At 44.8% G+C, this 22,068-nt stretch overlaps 3 protein-coding genes and 2 long non-coding RNA genes across 7 annotated transcripts in view; 3 read left to right on the forward strand and 2 right to left on the reverse strand.

The window, feature by feature from the left end:
* Window positions 1-415, reverse strand: part of LOC112549803 — a 4,312-nt gene extending 3,897 nt beyond the window's left edge. The window contains exon 1 of the long non-coding RNA XR_003093331.1: window positions 271-415. This is a non-coding gene — a long non-coding RNA (uncharacterized LOC112549803). The remainder of the gene's footprint in view (window positions 1-270) is intronic.
* HOXD11 (homeobox D11) lies at window positions 391-3,634 on the forward strand. Of its 2 annotated transcripts, none has more exons than XM_025200530.1 (2): window positions 391-1,024; window positions 1,586-3,634. In XM_025200530.1, exons 1-2 carry the CDS (start codon window positions 418-420, stop codon window positions 1,816-1,818), a joined length of 840 nt encoding a protein of 279 aa, XP_025056315.1. In that variant the 5' UTR covers window positions 391-417; the 3' UTR covers window positions 1,819-3,634. The 2 variants fall into 2 exon arrangements, with proteins under 2 accessions (XP_025056315.1, XP_006020872.1); XM_006020810.2 differs by having other exon boundaries at window positions 1,583-3,630.
* Window positions 3,635-9,415: 5,781 nt separating this feature from the next.
* Window positions 9,416-14,635, forward strand: HOXD10 (homeobox D10). Of its 2 annotated transcripts, XR_003093330.1 has the most exons (3): window positions 9,416-10,452; window positions 14,132-14,426; window positions 14,519-14,635. XR_003093330.1 is itself a non-coding variant. In XM_006020811.2 (2 exons), the coding sequence occupies exons 1-2, from the start codon at window positions 9,711-9,713 to the stop codon at window positions 12,104-12,106; spliced, it is 1,020 nt and encodes a 339-aa protein (XP_006020873.1). In that variant the 5' UTR covers window positions 9,416-9,710; the 3' UTR covers window positions 12,107-13,259. The 2 variants fall into 2 exon arrangements, 1 of the variants encoding a protein (XP_006020873.1); XM_006020811.2 differs by lacking the exons at window positions 14,132-14,426; window positions 14,519-14,635 and adding an exon at window positions 11,829-13,259.
* An 849-nt stretch (window positions 14,636-15,484) lies between these two features.
* On the forward strand, window positions 15,485-17,787 carry HOXD9 (homeobox D9). Its single transcript, XM_006020812.3, has 2 exons — window positions 15,485-16,439; window positions 16,803-17,787. The coding sequence occupies exons 1-2, from the start codon at window positions 15,794-15,796 to the stop codon at window positions 17,042-17,044; spliced, it is 888 nt and encodes a 295-aa protein (XP_006020874.1). The 5' UTR covers window positions 15,485-15,793; the 3' UTR covers window positions 17,045-17,787.
* A 3,080-nt stretch (window positions 17,788-20,867) lies between these two features.
* On the reverse strand, window positions 20,868-22,062 carry LOC112549806. The gene is made up of 2 exons (XR_003093334.1): window positions 21,913-22,062; window positions 20,868-21,339 (listed from the first exon to the last, which is right to left on the reverse strand). It is a non-coding gene; the product is annotated as an uncharacterized LOC112549806 (long non-coding RNA).
* Between the last annotated feature and the right edge of the window lie 6 nt (window positions 22,063-22,068).

Here is a 22,068-nt window from a genome sequence, read left to right on the forward strand (position 1 = left end):
AGAGGGGTTGCGGACCCGGGGGGCGCGGGAGGGCGGAGGGGACGCCGCGGGCTGGCGGGCAGGGGGCTGCCTCCCAGGTGACGGGCTGCTCTACCTACGCCTGTGTCGCCCTCCCGGGCTGGAATGGGGGGAAGCCCCCCGGGATGTCGGTGCGAGCGCTTGGCTCATCTCTCGGTGCCGGGAGGCTCTTTGGAGAGATCTTGGGAGGCTTTCCGAAGGGCTGATATAGATATAAGGACATTTCTACATTGCGTCACGTGACATAATTACCACTAGAATCAATCAAGATGAATTGCACGTCAGCACACGGTGGGGATTTTTTCTTAGTTGATCCTGTCCAAAGCCTCTTGTGCAATAGATGGATCTTGTTCAATGCACTGAAGTCTCCCGGTCGCCTGCCACCGCCAACGGGGAGACATGACCGAGTTTGAGGACTGCAGCCACAGTGCAGCCAACATGTATCTGCCGGGGTGTGCTTATTACGTCTCCCCTTCGGATTTCTCCACGAAGCCCTCGTTCTTGTCGCAGTCGTCTTCCTGTCAAATGACTTTCCCTTATTCTTCTAATTTACCTCATGTGCAACCTGTGCGGGAAATGGCATTCAGGGAATACGGATTAGAGCGCAGCAAATGGCAGTACAGGGGCAGTTATGCTCCCTATTACTCCGCCGAGGAGGTGATGCACAGGGACTTTCTGCAGCCCGCGAACAGGAGGACGGAAATGTTATTCAAAACGGACCCTGTGTGCAATCACCACGGACCCTCCGGCGCTGCCTCCAACTTCTACAGCTCGGTGGGGAGGAACGGGATCCTTCCGCAAGGCTTTGACCAGTTTTACGAGCCGGCCCCTGGCCCTCCGTACCAGCCCCAGTCCGAGCCCGAGGGGGACGGCGACAAGAGCGACCTGAAGGCTCAGAGCAGCACTTGCAGTAAAACACCTTCCAGCCAGGAGAAGAAAGTGACACCAGCAAACAGCGCCGATTCCCCTTCTGGCGAGGCTGTTGCAGAGAAGAGCAACAGTTCAGGTAGGTACCAGGAAGAAGCTGGGGGCAAGAGCGCAGGGCCAGCACTTTGTCAAGCCGCATTTTATGTGCCATTTTATAAGCATCCAAAGGATTTTATATATCCTATAAGATTTCCTTGCCCGTTGTAAAGCGTGTTTACGATAGGAAACCAATTTAGGTGGGCTTAAGGTATTCTTGGAGGAGGATATTAATTGTTGTTAAATCCTTGATTTTGGGGGGGAGGGGGGATGGGGGCCAGAGAGATTTCCCAGCTTGTGCCCCTTCATGATAGAGCACAGTGTCTTCCCTTCTTGGGGGCAGCAGTCGGGGAAACTTGGACTATTTCCAGCCCAATTTAAATAATCCCCCGGAACTGCTCGAACGGGCTCTTTGGAAGAGCACTTGGGTATTTTCCCCTTTGGCAAAGTCACCCAGAGAATCCAGGCTCCCTGAATATTTTCTGGGCTGCTAGGGTGCTGCTCTGTAGGCAGTGGGTTACTGTCACAGGCTCTAGGCTGTTGTGAGCTTAAAGTGTTTCCTAGACCAGCACCACTCATTTTCTTCTCTCCTGAATTCCAGCAGTTCCTCAGCGATCAAGGAAAAAGAGATGCCCCTATACCAAATACCAGATAAGAGAACTGGAACGTGAGTTTTTCTTCAACGTGTACATAAACAAAGAGAAGAGACTGCAGCTGTCCAGAATGCTGAACCTCACTGACCGGCAAGTTAAAATCTGGTTTCAGAATCGAAGGATGAAAGAAAAGAAACTGAACAGAGATCGACTCCAATATTTCACTGGGAATCCCTTGTTTTAAAAGAAATCAGAAAGGGGGGAAAAAGAGAGAAAAATAACAAGAAAAGAAAACCTCTGCCTCTCTAGCCAAGCTGCCATCTGAACGCAAAAGTAAATGGGTTTCCATGACACATCCACCCTGCGGAACTCAAAGTTTCCTTTTCATGTTCAACTCTGGTTCCTTCCAACAATCATGTCCACTGGAGATTTCGGGGGCTTGGCGGAGCACAATCCTGCTAAGGGGAACCTAGGGTAAATCCAAAAAGTCCATTCTAAAATGTTGATCGCCAAAGGTGTTTTTTTCCCTCCCTCTCTCTTCCCCCGCCCCCCCCCCTTTTTTTTCTCTCTGTCTATCTCTCTTTCTCATAGTGAGTGACACCACTGGACCTGCAGTGTGTCTGGTAGTTTTTGCTTTAAAAAACAAGTGAGTTTGGGGATATTTTCTGTTGTTGGTTTCAGCTAGGATAACCCTTTTCTCCCTTTAAATGAATGCAGTTTATTTAAAAGACGGTAAATGTACATTCGATATAAATCTATATAAATATATATATATATATATGTTTCTATTGTCATATAAACGCATGAGCCACTGTCTTTTTCATGTGAATAAAGGGTTTCTAGTAAAGTTCAGGTTATATCTTCCGTGCACTGTATGGATTTCAGTCTCTGAAGGATCATAGCGTTCACCGGGCTAGAGCCAAGTCCCATTAAATAAAAATGGAGGAAGCCAAGTCAAATTATTTTCAACGGATTTAAAATTAACCTTAGTTTGGAGCTCTGACTCCTGTGTTTTTAGCTATGTGTAGCCCTCAGGGATAGCCCTGAAGTGGAAGGAAGATCAAACATGGCTGTCTGCAGCCCATCACTTCTGATGGTGCCATAATTCCTATACATAACGAAAAAAGCCTTTTTAACAGGTCAGACTTCTGAGAAGCCCAGGACCCAAAGCTCAGACGAAAGCTTCCTTGTCAGTGAGGGTTAGGTCAGCACGAGGACCCTGAGCATTTCCAACCACAGGCAGCCAGAAACATTTGTAGCTGTTCTTTTCTTAAAGAAGTTTAGGAAAACGAGAGTAAATATTTGAAAGACCGTTTTTACCCAGTCGATGCTAGTATCCTATTTTTAACCGCAAAAATGAGACTAGCTCCCTAAAAAAGAACCGGCCTCGTCTTTATGTTTAAAGTAAAAGGGTTTGGTGGAAGTCTCTCCTCACTTTATGTTGCGTGACCTGGCTAAGCTGTTTACAAAACCTTGAACTGTCTAGACAACACCATAAAAGCCGAGGATCTAAACAGCTTAATTGGGTTATATTATACACCTTCTGGTGGGGGAAAAAGAGATTTCCGCAATGTGCAATAAAGGAAAGGAGTGAGAAAAGAATTTGGCTTTTTGAATGGAACCGAGTGGGTCTCATTACACTTGGCTTCTAGTAAAGGCAAAAGTAGGCGAGTAAGTAAAAAAAAGACCCCAAATTAACCCCCTCCCCAAAGATGAAATCGCAGGGAAGGATCAGTAAAAATAAAAATTGAAACTCTTTAGCAAGAAAAACATAAGTGTCTGCCTTTGAACTTCCAAAATGTCAAGGTCATCACCTTTAACCTTTCTGAATAATTAGGCGCCTTAAGGTTCCTCTGTTATTTTCAACCACCACCCACTCTCTCTCTTTCTCTCTGTCTCCCTCTCTCTCATACACACACATCCACACCACACACACACACACCACACGCGCGCGCACACACACACGCACACTTATTACTGCATAGCTATCCATATTAGCAGATGCATCACGCAAAGACAATGTCAACTGTCATTGTGAATATTTCCCCGTCACTTCAAGTTAGCACATTTCCCCGATCTAATCGGTTAGTTATATCCATATATTTTTGATTTTCCTGCCCGATTCTTGCGCCCAGAAAATACATTAAAACCTTTTTCTTGCTTTATTAAGCCCCCAGGGTCTAAAATACTCAAATTAGCACAGCGGAATATAAGAGACCATGAGGTTTTTTTCAAGGAAAAATGATATTTCCAGCTAGCTCCGTTACAAATATATTTTATCAGGAAATATCCTAGAAATACACGCAGTTGTAAGCAACCACTAAACACGCTTGGCTTCACATTATAACTAAATTCTCAGAGCTCTTCCGGGTCTTATTCCAAGGACTCCGAATATTTTTGTTGTTGGTTTCATGTCCGTACTGTGCATTTAATAACTGATCCGAGCCTATGATTTTTTCCTGTAAAACTAAGGCATCACAAAGATGTGATCACAAAAACGAGCAGGCTAATAGAGCCGGTGTAGATTTTTACAGGCATAGCCGCTTGCAAGTGTTATTTTAAAAGAAAGAAAGAAAGGTAAAAAGTCAGGACAAAAGACAGAAAATCAGAAGACAAAGAAAGAGAGAAATCCATTATTTTAAGGTACCTAAATGCATCCAAATTGAAAATAAAGCCCAAGAGAAATGAATTCCCTTGTGCTTTGTCGCCAAATTCCACAGGAGGGCGCGCTCACGTTCGGTAAAGCGCTCAATAGTCCTGATGTTCAAGTATATTTTCCTCCTAATAATAATCCCACTCCTAATAAAATATCTAATATATAAGTAACGATAAGATTTCAGGGCTTTCGAAATGAGAAAATAAAGCATCAAAAAGATTTATTAAACAAATAACCCAGAGCCGTGACGTGCTCGAGAAATATGCCACATGACCAGAATTTTGGGGGGTCGTAATCTTTTGTAATGCATCGAGCTCTAAAAAATCCCATAATCCGAAGGGCGAAAATCCGTTGAATTCAGAATTCGTTCACTAGAGCCAAAATCTGTTTACTCCTTTTAGTGCAGCCTTAAAACCCAGAGAACAAGAATCCTATCAAAACCTGCGTTTCCTTTGCACAGCCCATCTTTAAACGGTTATTGCAAGTCTTTTGTTGAAGAGATGTCAACGTGCAGATAGCATTGTTTTAGAAATGCCTTTTATTTGAGCAGAAGTCGGGTTTTTTATTCTGGATATGCCTATTTAGGGGGAAATCAGAACGAAACCGCAGGGCAGCTATTTTTAATATCCGAACCTCACCTTGCCAGGGCACTGCTAAATAACAACCTCTCCCCTTAGAAATACTATAGAGATCAGGCAAAAGGAATGCAGATGTTTGGAAATTCAAGCTAACCCGCTGCATTTCCTGGAGATCCTCCAGCGGATTTCTATTTCATTTCTCCAAAGGCACACTTTGCGTGCTACCACCAAAGAGCAGGGACAGCTTTTTCTCTGCTTGTTTGCAGCAATCCCCTCGGACTAGGTAATGAGTGATCAGCCCTATTCCGCATTTAAAAAAACCCGACCCCGGCAAAGAATTTGTTGGCACTGTGTCTGCGAGGGTGGGTTTTTGTAGAAGTTCATTGTTAACAGTTTCCTAGAAATAGCCTTCCCGTCTGGAATAGAACGGCCCAGCCGCTTCTGCAAGCCTTGGGGGCGTAGGAGCTGAAGGTAGCGCGTTTTAACAGAAGCCAGACCACAGCCTCCCCCCTAAAGAAGTCCGCCCGCGAGATGGGCACCTCCGTTGCCAGAGGAGCTCGCGTGGCCACGGGTGGGTGGGTTGGTGGCTTTCAGATCTCGCCTGCTCCCTGCACTTCCTGGGCTTCTCCTTAGCGCTTTGCCCTCCTTCACCGGCCCTCCGGGAGGAATGGAAGTGGCACTGCAAGCAGAGATGCTGTCGATCAAACAATTAGTTGATTGGAATGCTGCTTTGTTCTCGTTGGAGTCATCGTGTAAACGTGATGGTGCGGGGGTTAGAGAGAGCCTCTGCTCTTAAAAAAAATAAAGGCTGCCCGCTCTTTCCAAATTTCTGTGGAGCTGGTCCTGCTGGAGAGCGAGAAGGGATCCGCGGATTTCTGGTGAAAGGCGAAGTCAGCCAGGAATCCCTGCAAAGATAAACATGCACTTGAAGGACCCAAGATCAGGGGCTAGACGGGGGCGTCTGGGCCGGTTTGCAGCTAGAATCCTAGACCCGGCAAGCAGACCCTGAGCTTTGCACGTCTGGGCACAAAGGGATATGGATAGGGACGACGCTTTGCTGTATGCTCACACGCTGCAAAAATAGAGGCTACCCTGCCGGAAAGGCGAAAGTGCTCTTTACCAGCTCCGGGCTCATAAAGGAGGTTTGCTTTATCAGCCCCAGTAATTCGGAAATCCAGAAAGGCACCCTTTTAAAAAATCCGAAGAATAGGAACAGTCAGCTAAGAAGTTGCTTCTTTCTCTGGAACCAGGACAGACGGAAAGCAGGGCACAGTGACAGTTGCATTATTAAAAAAAGAAAGGTCAGGAGATGGTGGTTAATTCCCGCCCCCGCCCCCCCAAATAAAACGGTTCTTCAATCGCTCTGCAATATAGCAACGAGAGATAAAATACACCGTTCACATTTTGAAAGGGTTCCTCAATAAAGTGCGGAAATCGACTACATTAAAGTAATATTGCTAAATACTTCCTAGGTTTCTGGCTATTTTAAAGCCAGCGATTTCTTGCAATATTTCTTGAACTGATTCATGCATCTGCGAAATATCCATCCTATTTCCGTACCCTGCCCCATCCCCCTTCAAAAAGGAGTCACGAACACTGCAAATTGCAGTTAGATCTGTAAGAAGCCTGGAGTGTCAGAATCCTGTCCGCAGGAATAGGGCGGAGGAGGGAAAGGGAATGAAAATCCAACTTCCCCGCGACATTTTCTAATCTCGAGTTTTTATTCCTAACATTTATTAAGGCAGAAAAGTGTAATGTCATCGTCTATTTTATTACGATTAGTCGTTTAGATATACATGGGCTCTTTTGTGGATCCTCCCCCTCTCCCTTGAAAAAAATTGGGGCTTTGAGATCAAAACCTTTATATTAATGTAGATTGTATATCTCATTAATTGCACAATATTGATTTATTTATTAATGTTAATTACTTTATTCCATCTTAATATGATTTAAAGCGACAGTGACATTAAATAAGGCACCATTTCCCCAAAGACTATGCCATGTTTATTCAACTTCTATTTACATCAGACTTAAACTTTCTTAAGGTTCCTTTTTTTCCTTCCCCCCAAAATCCTGTCCTCCTTCATGTCCGGTTTTTAAAAAGTCGTGATTTATTACGATCAAAAGTTCTGAAGGAGCTTTAGGACGTCCCTAAATGAAATATATATTTTTAAATGATAATCTGAGTTACCTATAGGTATGGAAGGAATTCCTATTTTCATTTAAAATCAAGGAAACGGTACATATAATTAGGAGCCAGCCAGTCAGCTCATTAAATAGACCAGACGCTGCAGCGCAGTTAAGCACTAGGTTATTGTTTTAACTTTACCATTGGGCAAAATCCCCAGCAAAACTCTGAGATAGATAATACTTCAATTGGGATATTTCTGGGAGACTCTTCTAAAAGTGTAAATAAAGATTATGAAAGACCATTTGATGGGCATAAAATTCCTGATTAGATTTAACAGTCAAGTCTTAAACTGCTTCAAGGAAAATAGTATTTTGTTTCTTTAAACTCTGTGGGTTGTCTGGACTGTTGTTGAAAAAGAGGAAATTGCTAGAAAGCAGGGGGAAAAATACAGTCCTCAAGCAGGGAGCATCGTGAACTCCACGGCAGCTGGCTCCTGAGCTCAGACAAATCTTAGCAATGGCTCTGATCATGATCTCAAATATCTTTTTTTTTTTAAGGAAAAAAATCCCCCTTTCTATCCTAGCTCTTCAAGGGCGCTCAGACCTGTGGGGTGAGGCAGAGAGGCAGGCAGGGAGCAGGCGAGGCAGAGAAATCTTTAAAGCAGCTAATATTCTGAAGGTAATATTTAAACTCTCCGGTAACACAGAAGCTTTAGACTGAAGCTGTAAAAGACACTGGCTCTTAACCTGACAATGATGTTGTATTTGAACAGCTGCGATAAGGTTTTAAAAGGTCTGTCTCATTGCCACAGCGAAATTTTAAATAGGGTTATTGTTTCCAACAATGTAAAGTGGGGCGAAAAGTGAGAATCATTCAAACGTCAGGAATTAGGATAAAATTCCAGTTCCCGTTGGTGTGATATGCGAGCAGCAACTCTGCTTTGTGGCAGAGACGCAGTTTAGACGCCTTTTCACGTGCTGCTTGTTCTTAGATAGCTGGATATTTTCTTAAAGACTAAAAAATAAGTGTTTGGGTGTTGCAAAGGCCCAAAATAAATAGACCAGATGAACCTGAAACCAAATTTATCAACAAGTCCACTTTGCCTCTGTGTAGGTCCCTGGCAGCTTTAGCCTTAGACCAGAAATGGGGGAGTTTGAAAGTAATCAACAAACAAAGATAAGAAGCGTAAACTGTTTGTTCCGTTGCAATTCTTAGCGGAAGAGCCCGGGATGTCCAAGCAGTGGTAAAGTGTGGGGGAAAGTCCCAAACACATCCCAAGTGTCGGGCAAGAAAAGTCTGTTTTGTTAAGTAAGCAGTTACTGTTGCCTTGTGTCATTTATTTTTAATATTCAAACTGCATTTATCATTCTCCTAAAAAAAGAAAAAGAAGAAGTTGCTTGAACAGTTGTAATAAAACTCGGAGTTTTCTATATGTTTTTAAATGAGGAATACTACAGAAAGGAATTTATCTTTATGGTTCTTTCAGTATCTAGGGCAAGTATTTTTTTTTATTTTTTTTTTTTGCCCAAGCAGAGTGAGAGAGAATTGTAAAATAATTTTAGGAATCTGGTGTAACTATAAAACTCATCTGATGACAAAAGTATAGCTTTTAATATTTGACGATTTGTGTTAAAACAAAAATTGACCTTCTTGGTTAGTAGCGAGGAAAAAAATCAATAGTATAATTTTCAATAATTCATAACGCGAACGCCATTATGCTAAATCTTAACTATTAATCTTGTCCTTTACAAAGTCTCGATTGATTTGTTAATAAAATATCTTCCCGTGTGTGGCAACAGAGGGTATAACTCTTTAAAAAGCTTCAGAAGCAAGAAAATTACCAAGTAGCCCAAGAATGTAGATGAGAATTTTATTGATCGCCCTGATTCTTCTTAATATGTATTAATAAATTCCACAACCTTTTGTACCTTGCACTTGTCAGGAACCAATGCTTTTACAAAATCCATAAAAGGAAAACATATTTTTCTTTGCATAATAACCAAATGACACCTTCGGATTTCTCACACGCTTCAGCACATCCAGTTGCCTAAAACTTTTAAGGTGGTGTGTGGTTTTTGTGATCAGGTTTATGAGTATGAAGGGAAAGTGGGGAGAAAGCTCCTTTCTCAAGCAGTGAGCTGGAGGGGCGGTTGCTCACAGGACAAATTGCTTGCAAATAATTGTCTTCTGCACGAAACTGCACAGGGTCTTGAAGTCATGGGCGTTCGTGCGGTCAGAAGAAACCACTTATTTCCGCGCAAAAAGGAAAGCACCCGACATTTACCCTTGCACAAAAGTCTGGGGGGGTCTGCTTATGTACATGCCACTGTTTTTTCGTGGCTTTATGGCTGCAAGGATCTGTTTCGTGCTAGCCTCCTCGTCTCTTTCGACCCACGGACAGCGAGCTGCCAAGCTTTCGGCGAATTCGGACTCATCCTGTGTGTAATAATAATAAAAAAATAAAATAAATAAAGCCCCTTGTTTTAAATCAGCGCAGTGCGCCAGGGATGCTTTGCAAGGCTTCTGCATGGAGGGAGCACTTTCCCTCTGACGTTCTAGATGTCGCTGTTGACCACACTTGAGATGCAGCCGGGACTGTCCCGGGGAGCACGTGACTCGCGGGGAGGTAGCGGCTCAAGGCCATTTTCAAATCTCATTGGCTTGGTTGTCATGTGGTTGTGCAGAGGCATCCACAATTACACAGGGAATGTTTTCCTAGAGATGTCAGCCTACAAAGGACACAATCTCTCTTCTTCAAATTCCTCCCCAAAATGTCCTTTCCAAACAGCTCTCCTGCTGCTAATACTTTTTTAGTAGATTCTTTGATCAGTGCCTGTAGAAGTGACAGTTTTTATTCTAACAGCGCCAGCATGTACATGCCACCTAGCACAGACATTGGAACTTATGGAATGCAAACCTGTGGACTTCTACCGTCTCTGGCTAAAAGAGAAGTTAATCACCAAAATATGGGTATGAATGTACATCCTTATATACCTCAAGTAGACAGTTGGACAGATCCGAACAGATCTTGTCGAATAGAGCAACCTGTTACACAGCAGGTGCCCACTTGTTCCTTTACTACAAATATTAAAGAAGAAAGCAATTGCTGCATGTATTCTGATAAGAGAACAAAACTCATTTCTTCAGAAGTCCCTTCCTACCAGAGGTTGGTCTCTGAATCATGTCCCATTGAAAATCCCGAGGTTCCTGTCCCAGGATATTTTAGACTGAGCCAGACCTACGCCACTGGGAAAACCCAAGAGTACAATAATAGTCCTGAAACGAGTTCAACTGTAATGTTACAGTTAAATCCTCGCGGCAGCTCCAAACCGCAGATATCTTCTCAACTTCAGATGGAAAAGAAAATGAATGAAAACCCGAACAACCAAGACAACTCAGCTAAAGTCTCTCAAGTGGAAAGTCCAGAGCCAAAGTCCACTTTGCAAGAGGAAAGGAGCTGCCTGGCTGAAGGCTCTGTGTCCAGCCCAGAAGTACAAGAGAAGGAAAGTAAAGGTCGGTATCGTACAGTTTAAACCGTAACGTGGTATAACTCGAACACGCCAGCATCATAAAACACAGTATAATATACTAACAAGCATTACAGCCATAACATTTAATGATAAGCAGCTACCGGGCTGCAGGTGCTGTGTCTCTCTGAAGATTTTAGAAGGGGAAAATGCTGCACAAAAGATTTTTGCTCATATCTCCATGTCTTTGCATGCATCTAGCCTCTGTGAAGTCACAGAATTGATATTTTATTCTCCTTAATGTAGTCCAGTCTCAGACAACCACATTCCTTTAAAAAGCAGGTCTGGAGGTTGTAAAATACGACCAAGGCAACTTTTCTCTTGGAATATTTTGCTTGAATATTTTCACTGAGCCTAATTGTGGTTTGAGTGCTTTGCAAGTTAATTATGGTCCTATTAAAATTGGGGGAAAGGGGTGCTGCAAAGCTGGATAAAGTTTTAAACAAACGTACAATTAAAGCAAGAGCCCGCTCTCTGGTTGTGGAAAAGTGCAATATTTTAATGTGGTGCTTTCGACAGTCTGGGTTTGGTCTTAAAAAGTGCAACATTATTCTGACAAGTATTAAAGAGCTTCAAGAGGTTGCTAACTAATTGCATTTTCCTTTTATAAAGACTCAAAAGCCTTAATTTCGACCGGGAAGTGGTGGAGTATTAAAAAAACGGGGGAAAAATACCTTCTGAAAATGTACTTTGCAACCTCTAGGTCGATTTTTATCCAATATGTGCATATATTTTTGTATATGTATGTCATTTATATTTACCCAACCAGGTCCAGTTTTATCTGGGACCAATTTCTTTCTAATGGCAAAAAAAATCTGAAAGGGAAATGAAAGAAAAATATCCGTGGCTGAGGGTGTTGATTTCAAATGTGATAATTTTAGCTGGAAAAAAATTGCTCCTACCTGCTTCTCCATCTGTTTGTGTGATTCGACATTATGATAGAGAGGAAGCTGATCCCAAATATATTGTGTTAATACTTTTTTAATTGAGAGATTTTCTTAGCAAGTGTTTTATAAACCCAGTACTGTCATGGACAGCCTAGCCCCGTTAAAATGTAAGCATTGGATTGATGGCAGGTTAAATATTGTTCAGATGTTAAATGCTAGTTGAAAACTTTAAATGGATTTTTTTTAAAGAGGGCTGAAAAATCCAAAGAAGAGTGCATCGTGTTATCTGAACTATTTAACCTGAGTCTGGCAGCGATTACAAAATTATTCCAGTGTACACACCTCATACTAGCAGTGTTTAATCCTACATTTAACATATCTGCCAGACTCTATAGAGGAGGGTTCATGGCCAAGGGTATACTTTAACAGCCTGAGGTATTTTTGATTTTTTTTTCTTCTTCTTTGATTTTGATAGAGGAAATCAAGTCTGATACTCCAACAAGCAATTGGTTAACTGCAAAGAGTGGCAGAAAGAAGAGGTGTCCTTATACTAAACATCAAACACTGGAATTAGAAAAAGAGTTCTTATTCAATATGTATCTCACTCGAGAGCGCCGCCTAGAGATCAGTAAGAGCGTAAACCTCACTGACAGGCAGGTCAAGATTTGGTTCCAAAACCGCAGAATGAAGCTCAAGAAGATGAGCAGGGAGAACCGAATCCGAGAACTGACCGCTAATCTGACCTTCTCTTAAACCGTAAACCTGGGGTTGAAGTGAGAAATGGGCACGGCACCACCAGTTGCTAAATGCAAGACTGACTTGGAGGGGGAAAAAACAAACCTTCATTTTTCATTTTTTTCTGATAGAATGTGACTTTTTGTCCTTCTTTTAGTGCTGCAAGTGAATATGTATTACTATGATGAGTATATATATATATATCTGTGTGTATATATATATATATATATATATATATATATAAACCTAGCACGTGTAATTTATTTTTTTTTCTCATCGTAATGCAGGGTAACTGTTATTGAACGTTATCATTTGGTCTTAACTTATTGGAACTGTCGAACATCCAAACAATGTGACTTTTTCATGTTTTTACTAACAAAATGGTATTTATGTGGGGCTATTACACGGGCCATAACATTTTGAATACATTCAGTACGTTAAGAGAAAAAGAAAAAACTTTTGGGGGAAAACAAAGCACATTACAATGTAACTATCCTCTCGAATGAACTTAGACATTGTCCTTCGTCAAATGGATTCTTGAGTCCTTCTCCATTGTAGACATTTTCTTGTGGTGCATATGTGGTATAGTAGTGATTATACAACAGCGATATGTCCTTCTTGTGCATGTTCTACTCGCATGTATAAATGCAATAAACTCTGTAAACTACTGCGGTTGCTTTGGCTCTCTACAAATGTTTAAAAGTGCAGATGCAGGTTGGTTTCCCGGTCCTTCTTTACCAGCAGCTGTTTGGGTCGATGTAGCTTCTTTTCTCTGTTATTTTTCTTTGTGTGTGTCTGGTATTTGGGGGAGGGGGTGGACCGGGGGTGGAAAATAATGTACATCTAATTCATTTATAATTGTGACTGTAAACAACTGATTCATTGAACAAATATTGTGTAGTCGTTCTCAGTCTGAAAAGTGAATGCAAAAAAAAAAAAAAGGATGCTAAAATGTTATCACCTAAACTGGACATCCTCATCCAATCAACTCATATATGGTAAGTGATAAAAAAAACCCTCTCTCGTACAAGCTGTCAGCAATATGCGTGTCATTTTATTTGACGTTAGCATGTTGATTTTAAAAATAACAGTCCTTGTGTGCTCACAACGTGTAGAGTTTGATTTCTCGTCCTCAGTTGCTTCCTTAAAAATGCAACATACGAAACGCAAAGCCAGAGCTAAATAAATACTCCAAAGTTCAGATCTTGGTCATCTCTGGGGTCTCAGAGCCTTGCAGAGGGGGAACCCAGTTCCCTCGACCTCTGCCAGGGTTGCGTGTTTTTAAGCAGAAAACATTGGGGGGGGGGGGGGGGCACGAAATTGCGTGGAGGAGAGCGTGAGTCTCGCCAGCCCTACTTCTGTCAACCGGCACCATTTTTGTTTGCTCGAGAAGTCGTTTTATTTCCCGCAATTGCATGTCAGTAGCACACATCAGGATAATTCAGTTCTCCCCTCTTAGACCTTTCTGTAAAGTGTTGGTAAAAAAACGTTATTAGCAGCCACTTTACCTTGCAGAGCGAGCAGGGGGCAGATATTCGAAACAGAACTGCAAATGCCTTGCAAATGAACATGACTCCCAATTGAAGTCCAAATGCTCGAACATGCTTTCACCTTCAAACAGTATTGGAAAAACAGTGTGGAGACAGCCTGCTCTCCCAACCCAGCTTCTAAACAACACACACCCCTCCTCTCCCCAGGCAGTTTCAAAATCAAGAAATTAGATCCAAGAGCCTGCCAAGGCGCCCCTGCTCCATGCCACGAAGACGGGGCAGGCTGCATATGGTGATATTACATTTTGCTCGCTGTCGCGGGGATTTTTGTTAGACAAATACTCTTCAAAGCACTCACTTCGCAGCACTGGGTAAAACGTAGGTGTATTTTCCTCAAAGCAAAGCACAAGCAGTTGGAGGCTAAAGAAAGCCGGGGGTACTTCCGTGTGCTGTATTTACCCTGACTTGAAAATGCCCCTGCTAAAAACAAGGACCTTCAGCGGATTCAGTGCTACGTGTAGTTGAACATCCCTTTCTTTTCTTTTCACTCAAGGGGTCTCGACACATCACGCCAGAATTTGCAGTGGTGGGGATATAATTAGATGGCTACATACCAAACGCTTAGTAGATGAAGACGTTCATTTGAACCTGCCTGCCTGATCAGTTTATCTCTGTGGATAATTAGGTGCAATCCCTGAGTACGAAACAAACTGCGTGTGGAGAGCAAATAAAGCCGGAGCACGCGAACGCGAAGGAAGATTTTAGAGCCAAAACGCAAAAAACCCAGCGTCAGAGAACAATAAATCACTAAATAAACAGGAATTTCAGCCCCTTCCTTACACTAGCCAGTGAGTAGGAAATGTTTTCCTCTGTGCTTTTGTGTGATATTCTCAGGGAGTTGCGTTGTGGGCTATGAACTAACTGTGTGCATTTTCTTCAGATTCCAATACATCCACCGTCAGTCTGTCTGGGGAACAGAGCTGTGCTGCCGAACCTGGGTAATTTAGCTGGAAATCCTCACCAAATATTCTCTCGGGGCGGGGAGAGGAGAAGCCTAGCAGAAAATCCCAGCGAGGCATTTCACGTCAATAAAGTGGCTTAAGCAACATTTATCCTCCCTACATTATTTTTGGAGGAGGGCGAACCCCTGGCGAGAAGTGTTTTGCTTGGTTAGGGACGTGTGCGAAGCTGCCGGCTGTGCGTAAGGCTGCAAAAGAGCAAAACACTTTCTGGCCAGAGAGCTGTCTCTCGCCTGCTCACCTCGCAGGGGTGTTTTCAGCTGTGGTTTTATTGATATCTGTGCTGGGTTTATCAGGGATTTCGTTTGGAAAGCGTTCGCCGACTGTCCCTTCCTCAAGCTGCGAAGGGACCAGCATGCCTAACACAATGAGCTTGGCCACAACTGAGCTCCAGAGCCCCGAAGTTTCCCAAATAGAGGAGCATGTGTTGAGCAACACGTCAGTGGTGCGGGGAGACACAGGCTTTGCTGTTCCATCAGTCCATTTTATTAGGGGCACATTAATCTATAATCAAATACACCTCATAAAATTTTTATTGAAAGACATAAAATCATTACAGAGGTCTTCCACCTGTTTTAAAACAACACAATGGGCATCTCTCTTCAGCGACGACCCCCCCCCCCCCCAGGGCCCTTTTTTTTGACCCCCCCCCCCCCCCCCATGGACGCTTTATTTGAACAGGGGGAAGAGGGGGGGGAGAAGAAAAGGCAAGTCCCTGCCCTGAAATATGGAAGTCACCACAGAGTGCTTTACTGTAACATGTCTCTGCCTGGCGAGGAGCCGCTGCACTCAGTGTTGGCTCTGGCTGCGGTGCTGTTTGCAGGCAAGACCCCCCCCCTTTCCCGGAGGGTTTTCTCAGCGGACTGGAGCCGGATCCGACAGCCGAGGCCACGCCCGCTCGGGCTCCCGCGGGGCAGGGCGCCAGCCCCGGGGAGCGGCGCGCAGGGGCCGCCCGGGCCCCGCGCCCAGCACCCACTTGAATTGGGCGGTGTTGTTGTTGCTGATGATTTTTTTTTAATCACAGCAGCCCCAGTTTAGCGGATTGATTTACTCCCAGTATTGGTAAATATGATCACGTGGGCTCCGCAACCAATGGTTGAGGCTCGCAGTCTGCAAAATACTACGATTGTTCTCAGGCAGGGCATCAGCTACAGTTAACAGTGTAACCTTTTCTATGACTAAGAGGGAGCCTAAAAATGTCGTCTAGTGGCACCATAAGTAACTATTATGTCGATTCTCTCATAGGCCATGACAGCGAAGAAGTTTTCGGGAGTAGATTCGCCCAGGGAGGTCACAGTGCGACCTCGAGGCCATCAGGTGTGGCAGAGAGTTCAGATTTTGCCTCCTGTAGCTTTGCGCCAAAATCCACCGTGTTCTCCACCTCCTGGTCCACGGTGCATCCTCAGCCGTCCGCGGCAATGACAGGGCTCTACCACCCCTACACGCACCAGTCCCAGTTAGGGGCAGGCGACACGGGCAGATACGTGCGCTCCTGGATAGAGCCCTTCCCGGGCTACCCCAGCAGCTCCAGCGCCAGCTCCTCCAACGGGCGCCACTACGGGATAAAGCCTGAGACGGGGGCAGCTGCCTCGTCCTCCACCACCTCCTCCTCCTCCTCCTCCTCTTCCAAAAGGACTGAGTGCTCCTCGGCACGGGAGTCCCAGGGGATCAGTGCGCCCGAGTACACGAGCAGCCCCTTCCTGCAGGAGCCCCGGGAGAAGGCGGCTGCAGGCAGCGGCAGCAGCGCGGAGCCTCCTGGCTGCAGCCACAACCCTGGCTGCAGCCACAACCCCAGCCCCAGCAGCGAGCTGAAGGAAGAGAAGCAGCAGCAACTTGACCCAAGTAAGTAAAAAAAAAAAAAAAAAAAAAGAGAGAGAGAGAGAGAGAACGAAATCGCCCCCTTTGATTTATTGCCGAAACCTGTAAGGCTCCAATGTGCAAAACTGATAGTTTTACTAACCTATAAAAACGTCTAGACGCCTACCCCAGCGCAGCAGCAACAAGCACCCATAAAGGCTTCCCCATAACCACCTACCATCAAGACATCGTTTGTACAGTAAACAGACTGGGGCACCGAGGCTTTTATGATAATTCCCCCCCAAGTTGTGAAAACAGTCCATCCTTCGTTAAATTAATTTAACGACCTCTCTCTCCCCCCCCCCACCCCACCTCACTCCCGTCTCCCTCCCGCTTCCCTTTTTCCAGATAACCCTGCAGCAAACTGGATCCACGCTCGTTCAACGAGGAAAAAGCGTTGTCCCTATACAAAATACCAAACTCTGGAACTGGAAAAGGAATTCCTCTTTAACATGTACCTCACCCGAGACCGCCGTTACGAAGTAGCTAGGATTTTAAACCTCACAGAAAGACAGGTCAAAATCTGGTTTCAGAACAGAAGAATGAAAATGAAAAAGATGAACAAGGAGAAAGGAAATAAAGGAGACTAGCGCCGGGGGTGGAAATGCACGGGGGGGGGGGCTGGGTTTTTATTTGTTTTTCCATCCCCCAGCGACCCCAGATGCAATTTTTTTTCTCTCCCCCCCTTTCGAACTTGAAATCAATCTGGTCTTTTTTAGCTAGAAGTGAGCTGTGGTCGATGTCGGGTATTTTTGGAAATCTGTCTTGCTCGCCAATGTGTTTCTAAAAGTTGCTTCATTTCCCTCTCTTCCTCCTTTCCCAAAACGGTCGGTTTCTAATATTGTGAGTGCACGGTAGCTTTATCTGATGTTAAATGTTTGCCATGTTTCTTAAAAGTGGTGTAGTCTAGATAGTCACTTTGCCAAAGTAAAGGTAAGGGACAGAATTATTAAGGACGATAATACAACTATGTATTAAATTACAGTTACTGCAATCCATGGCGCTATTGTGTTGTCCATGACGTATTAAAAGAAGCTATAACCCAGAACCTCTGCTTTCTAGCTCTGAATTTTGCTCTTTACACTAGATGCCACGGTGAGGCAATGAGATTCCCCCCCCCCCCCTTAGTGCACTATTTAGGAGGTTGTGTCATACTTGAAGCAGTTTTCAGTAGGCCTAACATGTCCTGATCCCTCGGGTAGTTGGAGTTCTTGATACTGATAAATGTTGTATTAGCCATCACATGTTTCTAACTAGAGACCTGTTGTGATTGTTGTCACTTATTACATAATAAAGTCTGACCTGATCAGATGAAATCACTGCAATCATCAAAGAAATGTGTGCATTCGTCTTCTTTTTATGCCACAGAGAAAGAGTCTTGTGTGGTGCATATGAAACAACAAATCCATGATTTCCTCAGGGTCTGGGAGTCTGGGTCCTGCACAGCCCCAGCAGTTACCCGCGGGTGACTTTGGCTAATCTATCATAAAAAAACAGGGTTTTCAAAAAGCAACAGAGACATTGATCTTTCGTTTATTTCACACACAGGAACTTGGAAAACATATCACTACACCTTTCATATCCAAATGAAAACTGTCTCCAAGTAGACCCTAATCCAGAAGAATATCTGAAGAAATAAAAGCAAACTCCAACCCCCTAACCTAGTCACATTTTGTCTATGATCGTCAGTAAACACCTACTCTAGAAAGTAAATCATAAAGGGCCTGGCTTCAGTTATATGTTGCAGATACGCCTACTACATGATCTTTCTTGAAATATGTTATATACAAGTTGTCTTTCAAAAAATTAGTGAGGTTTCACGTCTGATCCCTTGGAATAATTCAGGAAATATTTCCGAAATAGCCCTCCACAGGCAATGATTTAAGATGATGCATGCTTTCTTAAATCTCCCCCGTCCCTATTTCTAATCTCGGTGCTATTTAACCTGAACAACTCAGAGACTCGGAATGGACACATACCACTACCAAGTTATCAGCTCGGGATGTGCGTGCGGGTCTGTTTAGCAACCAGTCTCCTGCTTTCAGCATTTATAAACACAGAGGACTTTATCAGGATAATTAAGATGAAGTTCATTGTAAAAAATGCTTTGTTTAAAGAGCAACTATTAAAATGAAGGATCCGTAAATATTTATGAGCAGTTCAGTTAATTTAAGATTCAGAAGAGTTGCAGAGACCTGGTTTTTAACGTTTTTACCTCTGTTAAAAAAGGCAAAGGAGCAGAGTATTAGGAAAAGGTGTTGCATGGATTCCCCATCCATTGTCGACCCTATACCTATAATTCTTTTAAAACAGGAAGAACCGAGGTATAATAAAACCATTGAGATGGCTAGACGTCTGGACCTAATGAGTTTACGATATGCTATGGCGCTTTTCTTTGAAACCATCTTATTTTGATGTTTGTGTTTGTTAGAAGAAAACAAAAATGCAGACAACCCAGGTCTTAAAATCTGGACTATAAATTTCAACATGTCAGCGTTGGGCCAAGGCAGAGCAGGCAAGGAAAGACGCTAAGGTCGAAACATAAAGCGATTTCTTTAAAAAAATCAATGCATTTGTGGAAATATATTTATAGAAGTGTGATTCGGTGATTAATCCTACTGCAAGCACATGCATGTTTTGGAAAATAGCATTGTGTATTGATTGATCTGTAACTAATGTCACTAAACCGTATTATTGCAAGAAGGATACTTCATTTTGTGGATTTTATCAGAGTGCTGGGAAGATACTGAAATCAAGCCCTTGCAAGATAGGTCGAACCTGATTTTATAATTTTTGAGTCACGAAGGCAGAATCACACTTGTCATTGTTTGCATGTTGCTTCTCTGCTTATTTCAAAATGGCAGGCGGAAAAATAGGCATTTGAAACAATTAGGCGGCCTCCAACTTCCACTGAAACAAAGTATTCACCAGGGCATCGCAACCCCACTCTAATTTCCGTGTGTCGTCTGTGATTTAAAAATTAAAATATCAAATCATGCTATTACAACATAACTAAAACTTGGACGGAATGGCATGTGAGGGCTAAACAAAAGAACAGTCTTCCGTTTCGTCTGCAGTGCAAATGTATATAATCAGATCAAAAACAAGTTCAAGGCGGGGAAATTCTGAAGTTGAAAATATCAGATAATCGTTGTGCAGTAGGTAGAGAATCGGGATCAAAATCGTGATAGCAGCGGACCGCAAAGACTGGCTTAGTAGACATCTACTTCTTTTTTCCTGCCTGTCTTGTGTGAAGGGGACACTTATAGTTTACATTTAGTCAGTTGTGGGGATTAAAGGATGGTATATCTATGCTAAAAAGACATGGCACTGTGAATTTTGGGTAAAAGGCTTTTCTGTGACTACTAGACGTAGGATTCAGGCTATATACCACGGTCTGTACAACCTCCTTTTCTCTATGTGAAAACTGCTGCTATATACATTCTTTGGGTTGGGTATAAGCTGTGGAAATGACTTCGGAGGTTGAATGAGGAACATAAGAGCAAGTACGACGGTAAATCATCGAATCCAAAGGTAAAAAAAAAAAACCCAGCTACTTTTGAATCGAAGTAGAGTAAATATGTATACACCAAGAGTGAAAGCCGTCTGATTCCGATCAAGGTTGCATTTGACCACTAGAGAGCGCTATTGCTCCATTTTATGAGGCCTGAATTTTAATGTCTGGTTTTCGAGCGGGACATTTTATTAATGTATATAATATATAATCCCACTTTTAATCATGATTTTGATGTTTGTAACCAAAAATAAACACGGGGGAATATTCTTTATTCTGATCTAAAAAGATAGATTAGGGAAGCTTGCACGATCGGTTCTTTGGAGCTGATAGGAGGTCCCCGACTACACGGGCATGACACCACATCTGGTGATATCAACCCAGGATGTGGAAACGAACACGTTTCTCCGGGCTGCTTCTTCTCGTTGCCTTACATTTAAATCTTGACAAATACACTGATCAACATCCCTTGCCTAGCGGTTAAGCGCTGCAAAATAAAAACCAGATGTAAGGCCGTTGGGTTGGGCCTGCTGTGGAAGAGGGCTGTCTGCGAGTCTGGTTTTTAAACTAAAACTGAAAGTGCTCGAAGCTCTGAACAGCCCCTAAGCAAATGCCTCGTGTGTCCTTTGGATCGATCCCCAGGCTCTTGGCATGTGAACCTGAGGTTTAGAGAGATCAAGGGTGACGGAGGTAAGGAGCTCATTTGCAAATGATTCACTTTGTCGCCGAAATGGGGATCTTGTCCCTGTGCTTTCCCGACAAAAGAGAGAGAGAGAGGGATTGGTGAGGTCAGAACTGGAGTCTGTTTTCCTTAATACGAAACACACGTTTGAGTTTTGTCTGCCCGCTCATCTGTGGGCAATAATATCGATGGGATTAAGGAATAAAACGCGTTCACGTTTGGAGTGAATCACACCGGTTTATTGGAAGGGAAGGCTCTGCACGGCCGCGTGGCTTGCCGCACCCAGCAGGCCCAGTCCGGCCCGGCCTCCCCCTCCGCCCGTCCCGGTGCAGGGGCCGGGGCTTGTTCCGCTTGCCCGGTGCCCGCTCTGCTGCGGTGTCGGGCAGAGGCTCCCGCACAGCCCAGGCTGGGTAGGGCAGGGCCCGGCCGCTGCGGTGTCCTGAGTAGCCCCGAGAGACGGGCCCGGAGGCAGGGAGCCGTGCTGACACGCTGGCGAGGGCGGGCGACACCCAGGATCATTTCCAAGGCCGTGTCTGGTCACGGGGCTGAACCTCTCCCAGGCTGCTCCCAGGCTGCTCGCAGGGCTTATTCCATCTGCCCGTCCTCGGCGGGCTCGTGCAGGCCTGGCCCGGGCTGCTGTACCGGGTCCGGTGCAGAGGTGGGGCCCCCTCGGCCTGGGCTCTGGCTCCCTGCAAACAGAGCGCGGGGAAGAGCAGTTAGCGGGGCAGGAGAGCGGGGCGGGGGATTGGGATGCTCCTGGATGGAGCCACGAATGCTCCCTCGATTGCCACGAGAGGCTCACGCGTGGGGTCGGCCCTTCCCCGCGCTCCGCTCACAGCCGGGCACTGGGGTCGGCGTGGCACGCCCGCAGCCTCCCCTCTCTAGGGACAGGGTCCTGCCTCCGAGGGTGCCCACGGGGGCTGCAGCAGGCTCAAGGCCAAGGCGCTCGGGTCACAGGCGGGATCGGGGCCCTGGATCCGAGCCGAGGGGCAGAGCGGAGCGGGAACCAGCCGTGCTGGGCCCGGGGCGGCCCGGGAAGGGGGCTCAGCGCGACCTGCACACCCAGAAATGCCCGGCCCGTCCCGGCCTCTGCATCGCCTCCCGGCCTCCTGGGAACATTATGCCCGAGCTCGGACTCCGTCCCCCAGCGATGCTAATGCTCCCCCATGCATTTTTTCCCCTGCTTCGCTAACGTCGTCCGCCAAGGGTGAAATGATGGGAAGGATATTCATGGGCATGATTTCCATTAAGTAGCAATTAACCTGGGAGCCGCTGCCGGGCCTGCCCTGCGTCAAGGGTAAATGTGCATCTCATTTCCACGCCGCCTGCCCGGGGCTGGGGCCGGGCCGGCCCGCTTGGCGCTGCTCTGCGTTGTGTTGCGCTGTGCTGTGTTGTGTTGCGTTGTGACGCGGTGCCTC

Source organism: Alligator sinensis, unplaced genomic scaffold (genome assembly GCF_000455745.1).
Source record: "Alligator sinensis unplaced genomic scaffold, ASM45574v1 scaffold321_1, whole genome shotgun sequence".
Taxonomy (NCBI): Eukaryota; Metazoa; Chordata; order Crocodylia; family Alligatoridae; genus Alligator; species Alligator sinensis.

Excerpts from the sequence above, each read along its gene's own strand:
- HOXD10 (XM_006020811.2), top strand. The coding sequence starts at position 9,711 with ATGTCCTTTCCAAACAGCTCTCCTGCTGCTAATACTTTTTTAGTAGAT. Across the intron at positions 10,453-11,828 it reads ACAAGAGAAGGAAAGTAAAG|AGGAAATCAAGTCTGATACT; the intron begins GTCGGTATCGTA and ends TGATTTTGATAG.
- HOXD9 (XM_006020812.3), top strand. The coding sequence starts at position 15,794 with ATGTCGTCTAGTGGCACCATAAGTAACTATTATGTCGATTCTCTCATA. Across the intron at positions 16,440-16,802 it reads GCAGCAGCAACTTGACCCAA|ATAACCCTGCAGCAAACTGG; the intron begins GTAAGTAAAAAA and ends CCCTTTTTCCAG.
- HOXD11 (XM_006020810.2), top strand. The coding sequence starts at position 418 with ATGACCGAGTTTGAGGACTGCAGCCACAGTGCAGCCAACATGTATCTG. Across the intron at positions 1,025-1,582 it reads AGAGAAGAGCAACAGTTCAG|CAGTTCCTCAGCGATCAAGG; the intron begins GTAGGTACCAGG and ends CCTGAATTCCAG.